Below are 20,000 nucleotides of genomic sequence, written 5' to 3' on the forward strand. Positions count from 1 at the left end.
TGAATTGGGATGATCTCCTAGGTCTTCCCTACTTGCAACAAATTGCACAGATAGATAGATAGGTTGATTGATTGATTGATTGATTGGTTGGTTGGTTGGTTGATTGATTGGTTGATGAAATTGGTTTCGGGCTCAAATGAATTGATAAATGAATAGATGAATAGATAAATAAATAAATAGATAAATAAAAAATAAATAAATAGAGAAAGAACGAAAGAAAGAAACAAAGGAGGAATGACAGAAAAAAGAAAGAAACAAAGAAACAAAGAAAGGAAGACAGAAAAACTGCTTTCGGATTGAAACATTTTTTTTGGAGTAATAATAACAATAATAATAATACGCCCCCTCCCACCCCAACCCCTCCCACACACACACACTCAAAACACACACACACACACACACACACACACACACACACACACACACACACACACACACACCTGGGCAAGCACACACACACACACACACATACAATGATCTGATTTCAATTTCGGGCATTCCATAATCGATAGGAAAAACAAATGAAACTGCACGCAGGAAAAAAAAAAAAAAGGTGGCGCTATAGTGTAGCGACGCGCTCTCCCTGGGGAGAGCAGCTCGAATTTCACACAGGGAAATCTGTTGTGACAAAAAGAGAAACACAATACAATACAATACAATACAATACAATACAATACAATGCACTTGATACAATACACAATACAATGACAACGAAACTCGTCTCCAGTCGCACACATATCACGTTGACAAATACGTCATTAACGCAGAATGATTTATCATGACGTCTACTAGTCTGGACAGGTAATTTGGGTCTGCTACACCTGAACTGAGCTAAGCATAAGATGTGAGTATCAGACAAACTAGAAATATTCTTTTTTTTCATCCAGATTAGATTGAATGTTTGTGCAATATAAACACTTATCAAGCCTTTTACTTTCCTAAGTGTCACGCCACACCCGAATATAATTATATTGTATTCAATGGTTGACATTTAGACAGGAAGTATGAAATATCATCGGATTGACAATATTGCAAAGTTAATCGGCTGTATCTGAGTATCATACAAATTGGCAATTGAATTGAACGAAGTATTATTGATAATATAATGTTTAATTTTTCCATAATGCGAAATGCGGCACTTTTGATTTTGCTTGTCAGGTCTTTTGCATTTACCAATAAAACTCAAATGAGTAGAGACTAAAATACACAAATACTAAATACTTTAAGCATCAACAACAGGCATAAGAATACAGTCAAATAACCATCTCTCCCTCACACGTAAATGACCTACATAACCGCCTTTACGAAATGCTATAGTGTGTTGTTTTTGTCATAGTTAAATCGACGTTTAATTTGAGGGATGCTGCTATACACTGTACGCTGTTTAGCTGTGTTTCCAAACCTACAAATGTCTGATACTAAAACAACGTCATCGGCTAATATAAAAATAAACAATACAAATCACCAACTAACAAAAAGGGCCGCGAGTTCGTTGATAAAAGAAGAAAGTGATTATGGACTGCAAGTGTCTCCCTGTTTGACCCCAGCAGTAGAATTAACAAGATGAGTCACTTCTAAACCATTGCAGACCCTTGATGGTGCTACATTATACACGCTTATTATGCATTTGATGATTTTATTAATGGTATGAATTGATTTTACCTCTTATACCATTTTTCTAGATGAGATTGGCCACAGAATATTTCTATTCATGCAATCAAATGATTTTTTGATATCTATAAAAGCAACATTTTTTTTTTTTCATTTTCGAGAACTGATTCCGTACCAGCGCTAACGGTGAAAAAATATATGGTGGACAGATGCACAGCTTTACCAGCCTGATATTCATCAGTAATGTCGTTCTTTTCTACCCAGTCTAGTAAATAAGTAACCACTTACAACAGAGTAAACCAATGTTCAACAGTTGAACACCTTTTTTTCAAAACCAGCCTGATAATCAACAGTAATGTGTGTGTGTGTGTGTGTGTGTGTGTGTGTTTACCCATTTTGGTTAACTGTTATAAATGATTCCAAATAATTTACCGCTTATAGACTATGGTCAATAGTTGAAAAACAATTTTTAATTCAAACCAGCCTGATATTCACCAGTAATATTTTTTTCTCTCTACCCATTCTTGTTACCTGTTACAAATTATAAATCCAAATATTTTGCTACTTTAGTCTATATCATTTAAAGAAATAAAAACTCCTCATTACTTCCATCATTTATCTTGAAGACTGGCAACATAATTGATTTGGTCCAGTTGTCTAGAAACATGATATCATAAAACGTTGACTGAATAATTTTAGAAATAACTTGAGGGGGGAAAAACATTGCAAGGCTGCTTTCTCGAACGAAAATTTAATCAGTACAATGGCATCAGAATAAGCTGCCTTTCAATTATTATGTTTTCTAAATGCTAGCAATATATCTTCTATAGTAATTGGACGATTCATATACTCATCTGTGTAGTCTTTAAACGCAACTTCACAACAGTCATCATTGTGTAACAAATTTAAAAAATGTTCAACCATCCATCAGTTGCAATATTATTTTTAGGCTGTTCACTTATAAACGGCATGTTATGAACAACATCCCAAAGATCCCCTTTGACATAATTATATACGTTACAAGCTTATCTGGTTAAAGAAAGCTAATCAATTCATTCTTGTTTTCCTCAAGTAAATATTTTTATTCGCTCGCGTCAAGCAAACACAAATGCGGTTTTATCTTCAACTTTTTTCTGAACGACAATGACTAATTCGTCACAGTCTCCTTGCTTTCCTTTGACCATGAAAGGTCTCGATCATAGTAATCATGAGGTGCCCTGTTGCTATTCATACACAAACACATCTTTTCAAGCATTCAGCACTTTGTTTCATACAATCATTAAATATGTTTAGTACCTCGTTCACATATTCTTGCATTTTCTGTTTTTACCCGAATTTCTTCATTATATATATATATATATATATATATATATATATATATATATATATATATATATATATATATATATATATATATAGATAGATAGATAGATAGATAGATAGATAGATAAACTGAGAAAGATATTCATCTCAGAGAGAGACAAAGAGACAGACAGACAGATAGACGGACAGACAGACAGAGGAAGAGACAGAGAGAGACACGGGGATGGGGGGTGGGGGGGGGGGAAGTTCTACCTATTAGCTCTTTCATTTTAAGCCACGCATTTCGTTTCCTCAGTTTCAGTTTCAGTTTCAGTAGCTCAAGGAGGCGTCACTGCGTTCGGACAAATCCATATACGCTACACCACATCTGCCAAGCAGATGCCTGACCAGCAGCGTAACCCAACGCGCTTAGTCAGGCCTTGAGGAAAAAAAAGGTGAATAAATAATAGATAAGCTTACATAAATAAATAGATAAATAATAATCATAATATTAAAAAAGGTAGTAGTAACGATAATACTAATAAAATAATAATAATAATAATAATAATAATAATAATAAATAAATAAATAAATAAATAAGACAACAATGATGATAAATAAGCAAATAAATGTAAAACATGAAGACTGACACACATTCACACATACACCCACACATGCATAACAGATATGCACCAAACATGCAGTTTCACAGATATGAAAGCACAGTCAAATACATATAAACGTACATGAGCTCCAACACACACACACACACACACACACACGCACACACACACACACACATTCCTAGCGTATTGATTTGTTTTTTACTAGAGACATCGATTTTTCTACAGAATTTGTCAGGGACAAACCTTTCGTTGTTGTAGCTCTCTTGTTGCCATGAATGGACTTCCAATCTGAGGGTCCCGGGTTCGAATCTCGGTATCGGCGCCTGGTGTGTGGAGGGTGGAGATTTTTCCCGATCTCCCAGGTCAACGGATGTGCAGACCTGCTAGTGTATGAACCCCCTTCGTGTGTATACGCACGCAGAAGATCAACTACGCACGTTAAAGAGCCTGCAATCCATGTCAGCGTTCGGAAACAAGAACATACCCAGCATGCACACCCCCGAAAACGGAGTATGACTGCCTACATGGCGGGGTAAATAAAAAAAAAATGGTCATACCCTTAAAATGCTACATGTTTGAGTGTGTATGTATGCGTGACTTAAACCTGGCTGAGTGACACCGGAAACGAATGACGAGCGTCCAGTAGAACCCGTCAGTAGGCTCTACCCAGGTAGGCAACCTGTTGTTGCCAATGACCCCGTGTTTGTAAAGCGCTTAGAGCTTGGTCTCCGACTAAGGACAGGCGATATATGTATCCGTGTCATCATTCATTCATATTTGTTTGTATATTTGTTTGTTTTGTTGGTGGTGTTGTTGTTTGTTGTTGTTTATATGTGCCAAGTGTATGCTGCACATGGGACCTCGGATTTTCGCACTGACCAGAAGACAAACATCAAACTACACAGCTTCCATCGCTTCCATGATTACGTATATTTACTTTGTTGCACGTGCACATTCAAAGGCGTGCATGCACACAGATACACATGTAAACACACACGCAAAAAACACATGCGCACGCGCCCCGACATACATGCCAACACACAGACACAACGACACACGCACACATTCACACACACATACACACACGCACACACACATACACGCGCGCGCGCGCACACACACACACACACACACACACACACACACACACACACACACACACACACACACACACACATCACGTAACCCACACCTTGACCCCTTAAGACAGACGATCAGTGCCCTTTCTCCGCCCCCCCCCCCCCCCCTCCTCCCCTTGAACTCCCGAACCCCACATCCTCAACTCTTTCTTCTCCTGACATTACTCTGCTAAAAACAAATAGTAAAATAAAATACAAAAAACAACAACAACAATGCGCTGGTTTCTCAAATACTGAAAATTCAGTAGATGTGAGCGTCAAAAATTAAGAATGCAGGAAATAAAATAAAATAAAAGGGAGGGTGGGTGGGGAGGGTGGAGCAAAGGAAAGAAGTTAAACTGCTTCTAACCCCCCTCACACAAAACTCCCCCACTCCCCCTTGACACCCCCACCCCACCCCATCACCCCGTCCCCATGCACACACATACACCAGTAATGATGGCCAAAGGTCTCTCTCTCTCTCTCTCCCTCTCTCTCTCTCTGTCCTTCGCTCGCTCTTTCCCACACCCACCCACAAACAACCACAACCCTACAACCACACACACACCCCCAACCTCCCCCCCACCCCACACACACACACACACAGGGAGAAGGAGACAGGGAGACGCCTGACTGTCCAAACAAAAATCCCCTCCTGCCAAAAGAAACACCCAACTGTGGAACAGACCACGACAGACAGACAGACAGACATACACGCAAACACGCAGAGATACAGACAGAGACGGAGAGGCGCGCGCGTGCAACACACACACACACACACACACACACACACACACACACACACACACACACAGAGTAAAACAGAGAGAGGTGGAGAGAGAGAGGAAGTCTCACAAAGAGACAGACACAGACAGACACTTACACAGAGGGAGAACTCCCCTCCCCCATCCCCTCAACCACCACCACCACCACCCCCCCACACACACACACACACACACAGAACGAGAGACAGAGAGAAGCCCCAATACACTCAGAGAGACAGAGACAGAGAGAGACAGAGACACAGAAAGAATCGAGACCGAGAGAGAATGGCTGGAAGAGAAAATGACACCGAAAATCGAGACCGAGAGAGACAGAGATAGAGACAGAGAGAAAAACACAGAGAGACAGAGACAGACGGAAGCAGACAGACTGACAGACCACAGACAATAAACAATGTGCAACACAGGGAAATAAAAATGGTCAATCACCACTCCAGTGAAATGAAAGGAGTTTTTGTTCTTTCCCTTCCAATACCCATGTCTCACGGTGTCAGTAAAAATGAAATCGTAACACTGAAGTGCGCGCGCGCGCGTGTATGTGTGTGTGTGAGAGAGAGAGAGAGTGTGTGTGTGTGTGTGTGTATGTGTGTGTTTGTGTGTGAGAGAGAGAGAGAGAGAATGTGTGTGTATGTGTGTGAGAGAGAGAGAGAATGTGTGTGTGTGTGTGTGTGTGTGTGTGTGTGTGTGTGTGTTTGTCTCTGTGTGTGCCGTGTGCGTGTGTGTATGTATGTGTGTGTGCGTGCGTGCGTTAGTGTATACCTGCGGTACGTGCGTCCACACGTGCGAGCGTCTCACTTTCTGTGTCTGTGTTTCTCGATTTAATGAGAGTGACCACAAATCACTTTCTGCACAAATCTGTCAATTTCACCCAAACCACTGACGGAAACAACTGATTGGCCGAGAAGCCGCCCCAAGTAGGCGGAGCTCCGTGGATGACACGCTGAGGCGTACGCCAATGGGCGGGGCCAGGACGCAAAACAAGGCGGGTCGTTGTTTTCGGTATCGCTCGGACAGATTGGGGGCGGAGGGGTGTAGCCTGGCTTGTAAAACTGCTATTACCGGAATGACCCATTGATATGGAGACACAAGCCTCGATTGGGACACCGGACAATCGCAAGGTACCCTAAAAAGATGGTCCCCAGTTGATCCCAGAGCGGACAGTCTGAGAGAGTGAAGTGCCGAACGCAGTCGGTGTTGGATTCTGTGTGATAAATTGTGTGGGGACTTAGGACGTCAGTCGGAAAGCAAGTTCAACTCCCAGCAACTTCGAACGGACTTGTTTGTTATTTACGGGGAGTTGTCGACAAGCCTTGATAATTCATTCCTACCCTAGCCAGTGGGTAGACAACGATCTTCCTTCCTTCTCAGTGTTGGTTTTTATCGACGGCTGCATCGGTGAGTATTTTATGCCTTCATTTATTTCCCTTCTCTTTTCTCTGATCTCAGATCATAAATTCGACCAAAACGTTTATGGTGGTACGGTTGTTGGTGGGCTTATGGCTGGAATCACTTTATGACTTTTTACGACTGCGCAGGATCTTCTTTCTGTCTATTTCGTGTTCGGGAAGGCCACAAGCTCTTTGAGGGAGCTATGACATTGTTCGGCCTGTTATTTGTCACGAATTTGAAAGCTTAGCGTGCTGATAGTATATGAACTTTCCTTACTGGGGAAAAATGGGCTATGACTGTTGTGTGTCAAAGTGGAGTGTAGTCTGTTATTAGTCCATTGAAGATTTCTGGTTATTTGTTTTTCTGGGTGGCTCTTCTTCAGTCTTTCAGTGATGAGTCGAAAATTTGGGTTTTGTGTTTTTTTGTTTTTTGTATTTCTTTTATCACAACAGATTTCTCTGTGTGAAATTCGGGCTGCTCTCCCCAGGGAGAGCGCGTCGCTACACTGCAGCGCCACCCACTTTTTTGTATTATTTCCTGCCTGCAGTTTTTGTTTTTCCTATCGAAGTGGATTTTTGTACAGAATTTTGCCAGGAACAACCCTTTTGTTGACGTGGGTTGTTTTATGTGCGCTAAGTGCATGCTGCACACGGGACCTCGGTTTATCATCTCATCCGAATGACTAGCGTCCAGACCACTCAAGGTCTAGTGGAGGGGGAGAAAATATAGGCGGCTGAGCCGTGATTCGAACCAGCGCGCTCAGATTCTCTTGCTTCCAAGGCGGACGCGTTACCTCTAGGCCATCACTCCACAGAATTTAGGATAAGCTGTTAGTGAACTTGGCTCGTAGTGGGCCCAGTAGCTTTAAGTTCGCCACTCCGTATACCTATAACTTATACGTGTTCGAAGTGTTCGATCGTTAAAAGAAGACAGTGTCACGACCAGGCCTTGCGATGGATGGGTACAAGGCTGGCGACCAAAGATATCCTGGCGTTATGTTGTTTTCATTTGTTATTATCATTTTCATCATTGGTAACCATCCTCTTTTTATGTCTTTGAATTGTCTGAATGATAGATAACGCATGGCATTTTTTTCTGATATCTCTTCAGAACATCAGAATTTTATCCTGTCACCGCTTCAGTGATATTGCCAGTACAGACTGTGAGAAAAGGACCCCAGCCTCTGACTCAGTCTGAACACACACACACACACACACACACACACACACAGATACACACACACACACACACACACACACACACACACACACATGCGCACACACGCGCACACACGCACACACACATACACACACACCATTTTTCACCCTCTGCCCAATACCGTTCCCTCCACCACACCCCGCCCTCCACCCTTCCGCACCCACCCCCCCGAACCCGGGGGCAGGCCTAAGGTCAAGCGGATTGTTTCGCACAGTCAAATGTTATGTTCTGTCCGTGCTTTGCAAAAGGCTGCTGTCTATTATTTGTCATGCTGAAGAAAGGTCCGCGCTCAATCTGTCAACGTCAGGGAAAGCTGGGTGTTCACGTTCACAGACTTTTGAAACTGTTGTTTACTGGTTGATTATGGGTAGGTTGTTGGCGGTGGTGGGTAGTGTTAACGACATGGGCGTTATTTGACTGCCGGCAGATGAAGAAAAACAAGAGAGGCAAGGCCTTCAAGACTCACTTGTGGCAAATTAAGTCTCCTAGCATTAATTACAGAGTAATTTCCCTTTTTTACAATCTGCACCAAAACGTCTGCAAAATAAATAAAACTTCCATGCTTAGCAAAAGAAGTTCCTGTTTGAACAAAAAATGATAATAATGACTGCTCTTGTTGTTGTGTCGAATATCAGATCAAAGTGTCAAGTTTAGAGAATACAGAAAATATAAATATTACAGTAAATGCAGTTTGTATATAATTAGGCTTCGTTTTTTTGTTGTTGTTTTTGTGCCCATCCCAGAGGTGCAATATTGTTTTAAACAAGATGACTGGAAAGAACTGGATTTTTCCTATTTTTATGCCTAATTTGATGTCAACTGACAAAATATTTGCAGAGAAAATGTCAATGTTAAAGTTTACCACGGACACACAGGCACACACACACACACACACACACACAACCGAACACCGGGTTGAAACATAGACACTTTGTTTACACAAGTGAGTAAAAAATCAGACATGAAAGTGGTCTTATATAGGCTTCGTGCTCTGTCTGTCTCTGTCTCTCTCTGTCTGTATGTATGTCTGTTTGTTTCGGAAGGATATGGATCGATTCGTTGGGAATGTGAAGAAAAAATAGTTTCCAGGAAGGGTTCAAAATGAGGGTATGACGGAAAGAATTTCCAGGTTTGGATGATTGACTGACTAGTTGATTAATGTGTTAATAATTGATGGATGATGATAATAATGCTGCTGCTGCTGATGATGATGATGATTATTATTATTGTTATCATTACTATTATTATTATCACTATCATTATTGTTACTATTATCATCATCATAATCATTATTTCCTGTATCCGTTTTACATTGGATATAAAATTAAAGAATTGATTATTCCATTCTTTAGCACGCATATCTTGTCATTTCTGATGCGTGGATGTCCATGGTGTATGTAAAACCGCTTTATTTTTATTTTCATTACTTTCTTTCTTTTTACTAGCTAGTTAGTGTTTTATTTTCACTTTTCATTACTTCCTTTCTTTTAACTAGCCAGCTAGTCAGTGTCTTATTTTCAGTTTTCCTTCTGTTTTTGCTGGTGGGGTGGATTTTTTTTTCAACAATCGGTCCATCATAACTTATTCTTTCTAGTTTCATCAAGCAGTCTGCTGAGGTGTTTGAATGAATTTTTTGTTTTCACTATTAATCTGATTATTTTTGGTGGTGGTGGCGGTGGCGGTGGTAGTGGCGGTGGTAAGTTTTTTTTTTAACTAGTTTTTTTGCGGTTTTTGTTGTTGTTGTTGTTTGTCTTTTTTTCGGGGGGTGGGGGGTTTTTTGTGTTTTTTTTTTAATCAGCCCTCAAATGACCTGTGCAGTCAGACGAGCGGTTAATTAACATTAACGCGCCTCTTGTTTTCCTGTTCATTCAAAAACAATGGACTGAAAATGATGCGCAACACTTTTTAGCCACCTTGAACTGTCCACCTTCACCCCTCCACAGGAGGAAAGTGGCTGAATGGTTAAGACGCTCAACTGCCAATACAGAGTCACTAAGGGTCTGAGTTTGGAGTTCCCATTTCGCCATTTCTCCTAAGTTTTACTGGAAAGTCTTCTTCTTCTTCTTCTTCTTCTGCGTTCGTGGGCTGCAACTCCCACGTTCACTCGTATTTACGCGAGTGGGCTTGTACGCGGATGACCGTTTTTAACCCGCCATGTAGGCAGCCATACTCCGCTTTCGGGAGTGTGCATGCTGGGTATGTTCTTGTTTCCATAACCCACCGAACGCTGACATGGATTACAGGACCTTTAACGTGCGTATTTGATCTTCTGCTTGCGGATACACACGAAGGGGGTTCAGGCACTGGCAGGTCTGCACATATGTTGACCTGGGAGATCGTAAAAATCTCCACCTTTTACCCACCAGGCGCCGTCACCGTGATTCGAACTCGGGACCCTCAGATTGCAAGTCCAACGCTTTAATTAACCATTCGGCTATTGCGCCCGTCAGACTGAAAACTCAAACAGCGTCCAGTCGCTCGGATGAGACGGTAACCCGAGGTCCCGTGTGGCGCACTGAAAACACAACAACATAAAAAACACACGGCAACGAGAGTGTTGCCCTCTGGTAAAATTCTGCATGATAAAAAAAAAAAAAAAAAAAATCTTCAGTACAAAAAAATCCGCTCTAGCAGGTACGGAAACAGATATGTGCATGCACCCTGGGTCTGACCAAGCGCTGGGTTATTACCCTGCTGGTCAGGCATCAGTCTAGCTAACGTGGTGAAGGGAATAGTTCTGGATTTGTTCGAACGTAGAGACGCCTCCTTGAGAAACTGAAACTGAAACTGAAACCCTCCTCTGTGTCTCTCTGCCTTTGCCCCTCACAGCCTAGCATGGTGGGCATGCAGCAGCCGGTGGAGATGATGAGCCTCCAGCCCAACGCCCCCATCATGAACGGTGGCAGCAACGGCCGGCCCTCCCCCTCGCCCTTCACCTACCCCCACTTCAACAACAGCAACACCACCAACAACGGCAGCAGCAACAACAACAGCAACGCCTTCAGCGGCGGGGCCGGTGGTGGCTATGACGGCGGCAGTGGAGGGGAAGGCAGTGTGGGGTGCCAGACCCCCCCAGGAAGCGCTGCCAACGGAGGTCACGTCCCGGGGCACCCACACCCACACCCACACCCCCACCCCAACTACAACCCGGAAACCGGTGGTGCCTACCTCTTCCCGAACCCCATGATGTACGACCCTAGCTTAGTCCCACACCACCACCAACACCACCACAGCACCAACAGCAACAACAGTCGATGGCGACGACATCAGCAACAACGACGACATCACCAGCAGCAGCGACAGTGGCCGTGACGGAGGACGGCGGGAGTTCCGTCCCTTCCCCCTACGCCTGGTCCGGGGCATACATGCCTCAGATGCCCGGCGCCATGCACCTCCCCCACCGCCCCGCGCATATGGGACTTGACGACTGGGGGCAGCAGTACTTTGAGGCCGCCGCGGCGGCAGCGACGTCGTCCTCGGGGCAGCCCGTCATGCCCAACGGAGGCACCCCCCCTCCTCATCCTCATCCCTTCCACCCCAGCTACAGTGCGAACTACCACCACCACCCGTACCGGATCCACCCTGGGGGGATGGACGGCATGTACCCGCCGCCTCAGGGCATGGTGATGGAGAGTGGGTCGTCGTCCGGGGAGAGCTGTTCGCCCCCCGGGGGGGCAGGTCCTGGGTGCAGTGGCGGGACCGGCACCAAGCAGCTGCGCCCCCCCTACGAATGGATGAAGCCGGCCAACCTTCAGCCTGCACCGGGTGAGTGTTGACTTGTGTGGTGTGCTGTGTTGTGTTGTGTTGTGGGGGCAGGGTGGTGGTGTGTGAGGGGGGGGGGAGGGAGGTGTGTGCGTTGTGTTATGTGTGTGTGTGTGTGTGTGTGTGTATGTGTCAGTCTCTCTGTATCTTTGTGTGTGTGTGTGTGTGTGTGTGTCCCTGTCCCTGTCCCTGTCCCTGTGTATGCATATCACTCTGTCTCAGTCTGTCTCTGTCTCTCTCTCTTTCTCGCTTTCTCTTTCTCTATCTCTGTCTGTCTCTCTCGCTCTCTCCCTCTCTTTTTCTCTGTCTCTTCCTATGTCCCCCTCTCTCTCTGTCTCTCTCTTTCTCGGTCTTTCTCAGCCTCTCTCTCTTTCTGTCTCTTTCTCAGACTCTCTCTCTTTCTCTCTGTCTCTTTCTCAGACTCTCTCTCTTTCTCTCTGTCTCTTTCTCCGTCTCTCTCTCTCTCTTTCTCTCTCTCTTTCTCCGTCTCTCTCTCTCTTTCTCTCTATCTCTTTCTCAGTCTCTCTTTCTCCCCCTCTCTTCCTGTTCCCTTTATTATTTCTCTTTTCCTCTCTTCCCACTCTCTCTCTCTCTCTCTCTCTCTCTCTCTCTCTCTCTCTCCCATCCCCCTCCCCCACCTCCGCCCCCTCTCTCTCTCTGTCTCCCCCCCCCTACGCCCTCCCCCAGCCACCCCTCCCCCTCCACTCCCTCCCGATGAAGATGAGAGTTACATGCCCCTTGCGATACATTGCACGTCGAGCTTACAACGCGTCACCGGCCACTTGAGCACGGATCCCAAGGCGACACGAAGAGCACAGATGATAGTGACGTGCAAGTTTTCACTTTGTACCCCCCCTGTTTAACTTGGTTTATCATCATTGTTGTCTTATTTATTTATTTATTATTTTATTATCATTTTCATTACTACTACCTTTTTTATATCATAATTATTATTTATTTATTTATGTAAGCTTATCTATAATTTATTCACCTTTTTTTTCTTTTCTTTTCTTTTTTCTTTTTTCTCAAGGCCTGACTAAGCGCGTTGGGTTACGCTGCTGGTCAGGCATCTGCTTGGCAGATGTGGTGTAGCGTATATGGATTTGTCCGAACGCAGTGACGCCTCCTTGAGCTACTGAGACTGAAACTGTTCAACTTGGGATGAGAGGGATGGGGAAGAGGAAAGAGATGATGAGAAAAGTCGTGGAGGGTGGAGGATGAACAGACCTGGGTTGTGAAGTGAGGGCGGGGGGAGGGGGGTTGGGTTCCGGGTTCCGGGGGGGGGGGGGGGTTAGTTTGGAGAGTTACTGACACGGTACTAATAAAGATATCAAGAACAACATCGAGAAGAGAACGTTGTCCGTGTTGAAGCGAGCAGGGAGGGGGTGTGTGTGTGTGTGTGTGTGTGTGAGAGAGAGAGAGAGAGAGAGAGAGAGAGAGAGAGAGAAGTCTGGACGGCGAGGGGGTTGTGAAGAGGGGGTGGTTGTGTGCCTGTGCCTGTCATATGATAAGAGGTAGGTAAAAGATACCGCAGACTGTACGGTACCTAAAGTAAAGCACGAAACGGTACAGTTCGTGGAGAGAAAACAGTGAAACAGGTCTCGTCTTGTGTCCGGGGGACCAACACATGGTCAGGTGCCCTTCAGTTGGTGTTACGTCACGTTTGGCAGTTTTATGATGCTCAACAGTAGCGATCGAGTACCTGCTTCCCCGTCGTATCGTCTGCCGAGTTCTGATAAAGGTGGGGATGGGGGTGTGGGGGGGCGGAGGGGGGGGGGGGAGTGACTTGCACGTGTTTTCTGTGCAGTCGTATGGTGTACATGGTGTGGTGATTGGGCGGTGGGGGTGGGGTGGGGGTGATACATATGGCGAGTTGTATTGGTGGGGGGGAAGGGGTGAGGAGGAAGAGGGATCGTGGATAGAGAGGGATGGTGGAGGGCTGGGGGGTTAGGGGGAGGGGGTGGGGGTTGGACATGACGACACACCTGCCACGCAAGGGAGACTGATGCAGAGAGGGAGGGGAGGAGGGGAAGGGGTGGAGAGAGGGAAGTGTGGTGGGGGGGGGGGGGGGCGTGAACGTTGTTCATTTATGACGGCACTTGTGTTCGATAACGACTTGCTCCTGGTGTTGTAAACTTGCCACGAGATAAGGCTGTTTGTGTTCCCCTCTTCGCTCTGTGTGTGTGTGTGTGTGTGTGTGTGTGTGTGTTCTTACTTCAACACATCGATGCTTCATTCGATACTGAAAGATGAGGAAACGTGAAAAATAAAGAAAGAAACGAAAAGGATTGGTGAACCAGTATGAACACCACCAGAACTACAGTACGTTAAGATGAGCAACGAAAATGACCATTTTCATATTGCATATCCTTGTGATTCGAACTCGGAACATTCGGACTGCCAGTTGAGCGCTGTGTATTCTTTTCTCAGTCTCTTCCGCCAGTATGTTTTATTTCATCCGAAACGAATGCCTGTGACATTGTTCCCTTTCCCTCGAAACGTAATGTGGTTGTATTGCTGATTCACTCTCTGTACACAGCTGTGCAATATATCAATAGGAATACGTTTTTTGATAAGTGATAACTGCATATATGATATATTAAGTCAGTTAGCGAAGGATGTAAAATGACAGGAAGAAAAAGGATCTGTGGATGGATCGCCACGAACCGTCCCGGCCACGTTAGGGACCTTGCTGGGAGCAGCAGTTTGTCCCGCCACGTTAGGGACCTTGCTGGGAGCAGCAGTTTGCCCCGCCACGTTAGGGACCTTGCTGGGAGCAGCAGTTTGCCCCGCCACGTTAGGGACCTTGCTGGGAGCAGCAGTTTGCCCCGCCACGTTAGGGACCTTGCTGAGAGCAGCAGTTTGTCCCGCCACGTTAGGGACCTTGCTGGGAGCAGTAGTTCACTGGTCACTTTCTCGGACCAGCAGGGCAGTATCGCTACTGTCAAAGGTCAGTTCCAAAACACAGTCTTAGCACGTTGGCATCAAACCCAAACAAAAAAATCAGACAGTCGTTCCAAGAGTTGTAAACGCCTTTTTGTCTTCAACTTGACTTTACCACCACCCTGCGGGGTCAGGGGGAATTAACCGGTCACCGCCACCAGATTATAAAATCCCGGGCTTTGAAAACAGTCAACAATCTTTAGACACCCCCGTAGCTCTCTCGGGCGGAGACCCTCCTGCCTTGGGCAGTGAACAGGATGTGCTAAAGTTCAACAGAGCCTTGTCAGCCTTCTCGCCTCCCCTGGCTCTTCATGGGAAGATGGCGGGGGGTGGGGGGGGGGGGGGGGGGGGGGGGATTCTGTGAGCTTGTTTACCTGCCGTGGAAGGCTAGGCGTTTGGAAGCCTTGTGATTTAATCAACATCAACAAAGAGGGGGGAAGAGGACCAGTTGAATGACTTGTATAGTGTCTATAGTGTCTTCGCTTGCAGCTTGAGAAGGAGAGAGAGAGAGAAGGGGGGTGGGGGCAGATACAGCCAAAGCGCTATTCAGCTTCTGGGGGAAAGAGTTAGAGGCGGAACAGAGTGACAGAGACTTGAGAAGAAAGACCTGTAGCGCAGACGGGTGTTTGAAGGCGACTCGGATTGGCTAAGGTTGAGTCAAGATTGGGGTGGGTGGAGAAGAGAGAGACAGAGGATAGGGAGTGGGGTGGGGGGTGACAGGAGAGAGAGAGAGAGAGAGAGAGAGAGAGTGCGCGCGTGTGTGTGTGTGTGTGTGTGTGTGTTCGTTCTTTAGTTTAGCGTCTTTTCACTATCAGTGATATTAGACGTTAAAAAAAAAAAAGTAGGGGGGCATGGGGGGAGGAAGGTGGTGGTGGTGGAGGGAGGTGGGGGGGGGGGCGGGAAGAGGAAAACAGAAAAAAAGGTAAACTAGAAAACTACCGTAAAATGTATAACTAACATGCAATTACATTTAACAGTAACAATTCAATAATAATAATGATAATAATCAGAAACTATTAACACAATTCTGAAGTGCATTAAAGGAATGTAGAAATAGGGCTATGAATTAATGCCTGTGAAAGTTCGACCATAAGAACCTCGTCAGAACGTACGTACCTTCTTGCCCAAGTATTTCAAAGAGAATGATAATTCTGCAGATGATTTTTGTAAAGTGTGTGTGTGTGTGTGTGTGTGTGTGTGTGTGTGTGTGTGTGTGTGTTCTCTTTACTGTTTAACAACACACAATAACGTAACAAGCGGCAGTTTTACTACACCATATTGGAAGCATTCAACCATTTTCATTTCTTGGTATTTTTCTCTTTACATCCATCTACACTGTGGAAAGTTCCGTGAATCTTTCTTCGGGCTTTCTCGTTTAATTGCTAGCTCTTTTCTTTTCTGTTTTCTTCTTTTTAATAGCGGATTTCCGGGTCATAATCCAGTAATGAATAAAATATGACACGTCTTGACAACGTCTTTGTCATGCATTCTTATTGCTTTCTGAGTGACTTGTGTGTAGACAGACGGAGTCAAGTGGTGTCTGTACGAGTATGGTTTACAGGTCGAGTAGCTTTCACGTTTTTTCGCCTGTGGGACTCCAAGCACTTCGTGTTTATAGTTGGATTCGTCGAATCTCCTTCTCTGTGTGTCTCTGTCTCCCCTTTTTTCTGTGTTATCTCTGTCTCTGTCTCTCTCTGAATGTATCCCTCTCTCCATCCTTTTCTCTTTCCCTCTCTTCGTTTCTCTCTCGTATATGGCTTGAGCGGATCATTGAAGCGAACGTGGGAACCTGATTTGAAACAGTTAGGATAGGGATTGTCTCCCGGTTTATTACCCTCTCCCCTCTCTCTCTCTCTCCCTCTTTCTCTCTAGACACTGTGTACTGGTGCCGCGAAAAACTAATCAAAAATGAGTCGCTAACTTAAACAAGTGACAATGGTTCACATCAACACCACCTCCACTTGATCCCGTAGTTCTCCATCGTTCCCATGCACGCAGCTTCTCCTAGACGGAGTTTCATCAACTCTGGGCGACATCGCACGGCTGAGCGCGCACGGTCACACCTCCGTGGCCTCGGCTGTGTGAGCCCCAAGACACACATCGCAAGTGACACGCATTGTGTCCATTGTGTGCCGCTGGGGGAACATCTTCCTTCTAGAGTCACGGAAGCACTGCCTTCTTCGGCGTCCGAGCGCTTCCGAACGGTCGACCGTAGCGACAGAGTAGGGCTTGGGTTCGAGTCTCTGCGAACCGTTGTCATGTGGACTGTTTGCTGTACCCGGTGTGTGTGTGTGTGTGTGTGTATGTGTGTGTATGTCTGTGTCTGTGTGTCTATGTGTGTGTGTGTCTGTGTGCGCTAATTAACAACCTTGTTTACGGAACTAATCCGAGTCGAGTAGGGCCAGAGTAGTAATAAACGAGTAGCTTTCTAAACACTTGGCGAAAGTGATTGGGAGATTGAGGTGTCTTTAGTTTCCGAGACAGCTTCCGCCTTTGACCTTGGTGTCCAGTTACGGAGTCTTCAGTGATTTGGGCTGTCCAGGATGACTGTGTAGTGCATGTTTTACGTGCGGGTCTGACGCCGGCGTGTCTGGGCGGAAAATGGAAACTGGATGTTCACAAATGAGAGGCCTTCCGTGTTAAAGAACCCAAACCGTGGGAACCTAACGTGTATTGCACGTGTTACACGTGTCAGCACAATATTAGCGTTCAAACCCACCCCATCCAGATGATTGAAGAAGTTTTATGGAGGGGGTGGGGGTGTCAGTTGGGTGGGAAAGACAATGTTCAGTTTGTGCTAGAAATGGGATGTTTCAGAACCATCTTCATCGGCCTCGAGCGCTTCCGAACGTCTGGCGCGACAACATGTCTGGCCTGGGTTCGAATCTCTCCAGTCCTGTCTTGCCCTTTGCTACCCGGGACTGTTCTGGTGTAATGGAAACTTAATTGTCTGGTCGTAAAACCATTGGTTTTTACTAACACTTCATTAAGGAGGGGTACGTTCAGGTGTTGATAAGTTTCCGGAGCCGCTTGTGAACATTGATTGTTCAACTGTAGTGTGTAGGGCGTGTCTGCGTTCGGGTTTCGCGGTCCATGACATGTGGGAACTTTCCCACGTGCATCCGGGCGTCAGTCTGTCTGGACCGGAAATTGAAACTGGACATCCACCAATGAGAAACGTTTCCGAGTCACAGGACCAGGATCGTGTCAGCCTAACTTTTATTGCACATGTTTCACCTGACAATATCCATGTTCAAAACCACTCCATCACGCTGGTTGAAAGAGTCAAGCGGAGTCGACATTCAAGGTGTGTTAGGAATAGCAGCAGTTCCAGTGTCATCCTCAGCAGCCTCCAGCGCTTCCAAACTAGGCTCGCGACTGTATGTCTGGCCTGGGTTCGAATCTCTCCAGTCCTGTCTTGCCGTTTGCTGTACCAGTCTTTTTCTGGTTTAATTAACACTTTGTTCACGGAGACTGATACAGGTGTGGTCTGTAGGCTTGGTCATAAAACCGTCAGTTTCATAACTACTTCATTAAAGAACGGTAGGTTTGGGGGGTCGGTTCCGAGGCAACTTCTGGATATAGTGTGTTTGAATACAGTGCCTGGGACATGTCTTTGTGTAATCTTTTCCGTGTCAAGGGGGCGTGTACACGTTCCATGTGCGTCTTGGAGATAGCCTGTCTGGACAGAAAATGGAAACATGACACACTCCATTGAGAGGTTGGCCGAGTCGGCCATACGAGTCTAACTTTTATTGCGAATGTTACACAACGCAATAGTTGTGTATAAAAAAAAAAAAATCACTGGACCCCACTGGTTGAAAACACCATTGTGGTGTGGAAACTGAGGTGTGCGGAGAGAGAGAGAGAAAGAGAGAGCAGAGAGTCAACATCAGAAAATGGTCGTTTAAATCGAAAGTGGAAGTTCTCATCACCAACTTCCTCAGCCCCCAAGCGTTTCCAACCGAACGTCGTGCTAGACAGTGTGTTGGGCTTTGTGTTCCAATCTTTGTGGTCCAGTCTCTTTTGTTGCTACTTTGGTTAGTGGAGGGGTTGTAGGAGGAGGATGGGTGGGTGGTTTGGGGGGGTCGGGAAAATTCGACGTTAAAGATAAGGGGGACAAACCAGAAATGGATGCAGCGTCTTCAGATGAAGGGGCATAACTCGTGTTGAGCCTACCCTGTCCTGACGCTTTTCGTTTGAATGATCAGTTGAACAGCTGGATGGACAGGATGGGAATGGTGGCATCTCCCAGCCGTGTACCTGATCCGATTGAAACGGTGATCCTAATAATTGTTTCGATGACGGGCGCAACAGCCTGTTGGTTAAAGCATTGGACTTTCAGTCTGAGGGTCCTGGTCAGGCACTTGGTGGGTGGAGATTTTTCCGATCTTCCAGGTCAACATATGTGCAGACCTGCTATGGCTGAACCCCTTTCGTGTGTACGCGCACGCAGAAGATCAAATACGCACGTGTGAGATCCTGTAATCCATGTCAGCGTCCAGTGGGTTAACAAGAAAACAAGAACTTACCTACATGAACATTCCCCCGACCCCCACCCCCCGAAAACAAAGTATGAGTGCCTACTTGGCGGGGGTAAAAACGGCCATGCACCTAAAAGCCCTTTTGTGTATGTAAAAATTATAAATATGTCGGGAAACTTGTCAGTTCAACAACAACAACAAAATAAGTTCACGTTAATTAATGTCAGTGTTCACAGCTAACTTTTGTCATCAATATCATTCAGCTTCGGGCGAGACATTGTCCTTTAATAGCTTGCGCGTTTCAACTGCAGACACTAATCAAAGGGCGATAATTTATCATTCTCAGGTGAACTTGTTGGGCTGACCTCCCCTCATACAACGCTTTTCTTTTTTAATGCAATGCTCAGTATTGTGGCATCAAGAAAAACAAGGCAGCGGTTGGATCATCCAAATATTACCAGTATGCCCTGCGTTAGCGGGGACAGCTGCGTTGTGAATCATATCCATCGCCACCAACATCAGCAGCGTCTAAGCAGCATTGATGACGCCAGCAGTCCTGGAACCGAACCGGACAACCAGTGTCTGTCCAGCCACCAAGGATAAAAAGAGCCCTGCTGGATTTGATCAGAGTTTAATTCCTGGGTGGGGGCTACTATACATGTTTATGGGGAGATGAGGACCGTTAGACCTGTTGGTGGTGGTGGGCGGGGGTGGCCGTGGAAGGGGTGAAGGGAGGGCGCGTGGAGGGGGGGAAGGTGTGGGTGT

General features: G+C 45.7%; 1 protein-coding gene across 1 annotated transcript in view; it reads left to right on the forward strand.

Moving 5' to 3' along the window:
• Positions 1-11,300: 11,300 nt before the first annotated feature.
• Positions 11,301-20,000, forward strand: part of LOC143299139 (uncharacterized) — a 35,310-nt gene continuing 26,610 nt past the window's right edge. The window contains exon 1 of the mRNA XM_076612267.1: positions 11,301-11,811. Within this exon, the coding sequence (XP_076468382.1) occupies positions 11,301-11,811 (511 nt within the window). The remainder of the gene's footprint in view (positions 11,812-20,000) is intronic.

Source organism: Babylonia areolata, chromosome 24, assembly GCF_041734735.1.
Source record: "Babylonia areolata isolate BAREFJ2019XMU chromosome 24, ASM4173473v1, whole genome shotgun sequence".
Classification (NCBI taxonomy): Eukaryota; Metazoa; Mollusca; class Gastropoda; order Neogastropoda; family Buccinidae; genus Babylonia; species Babylonia areolata.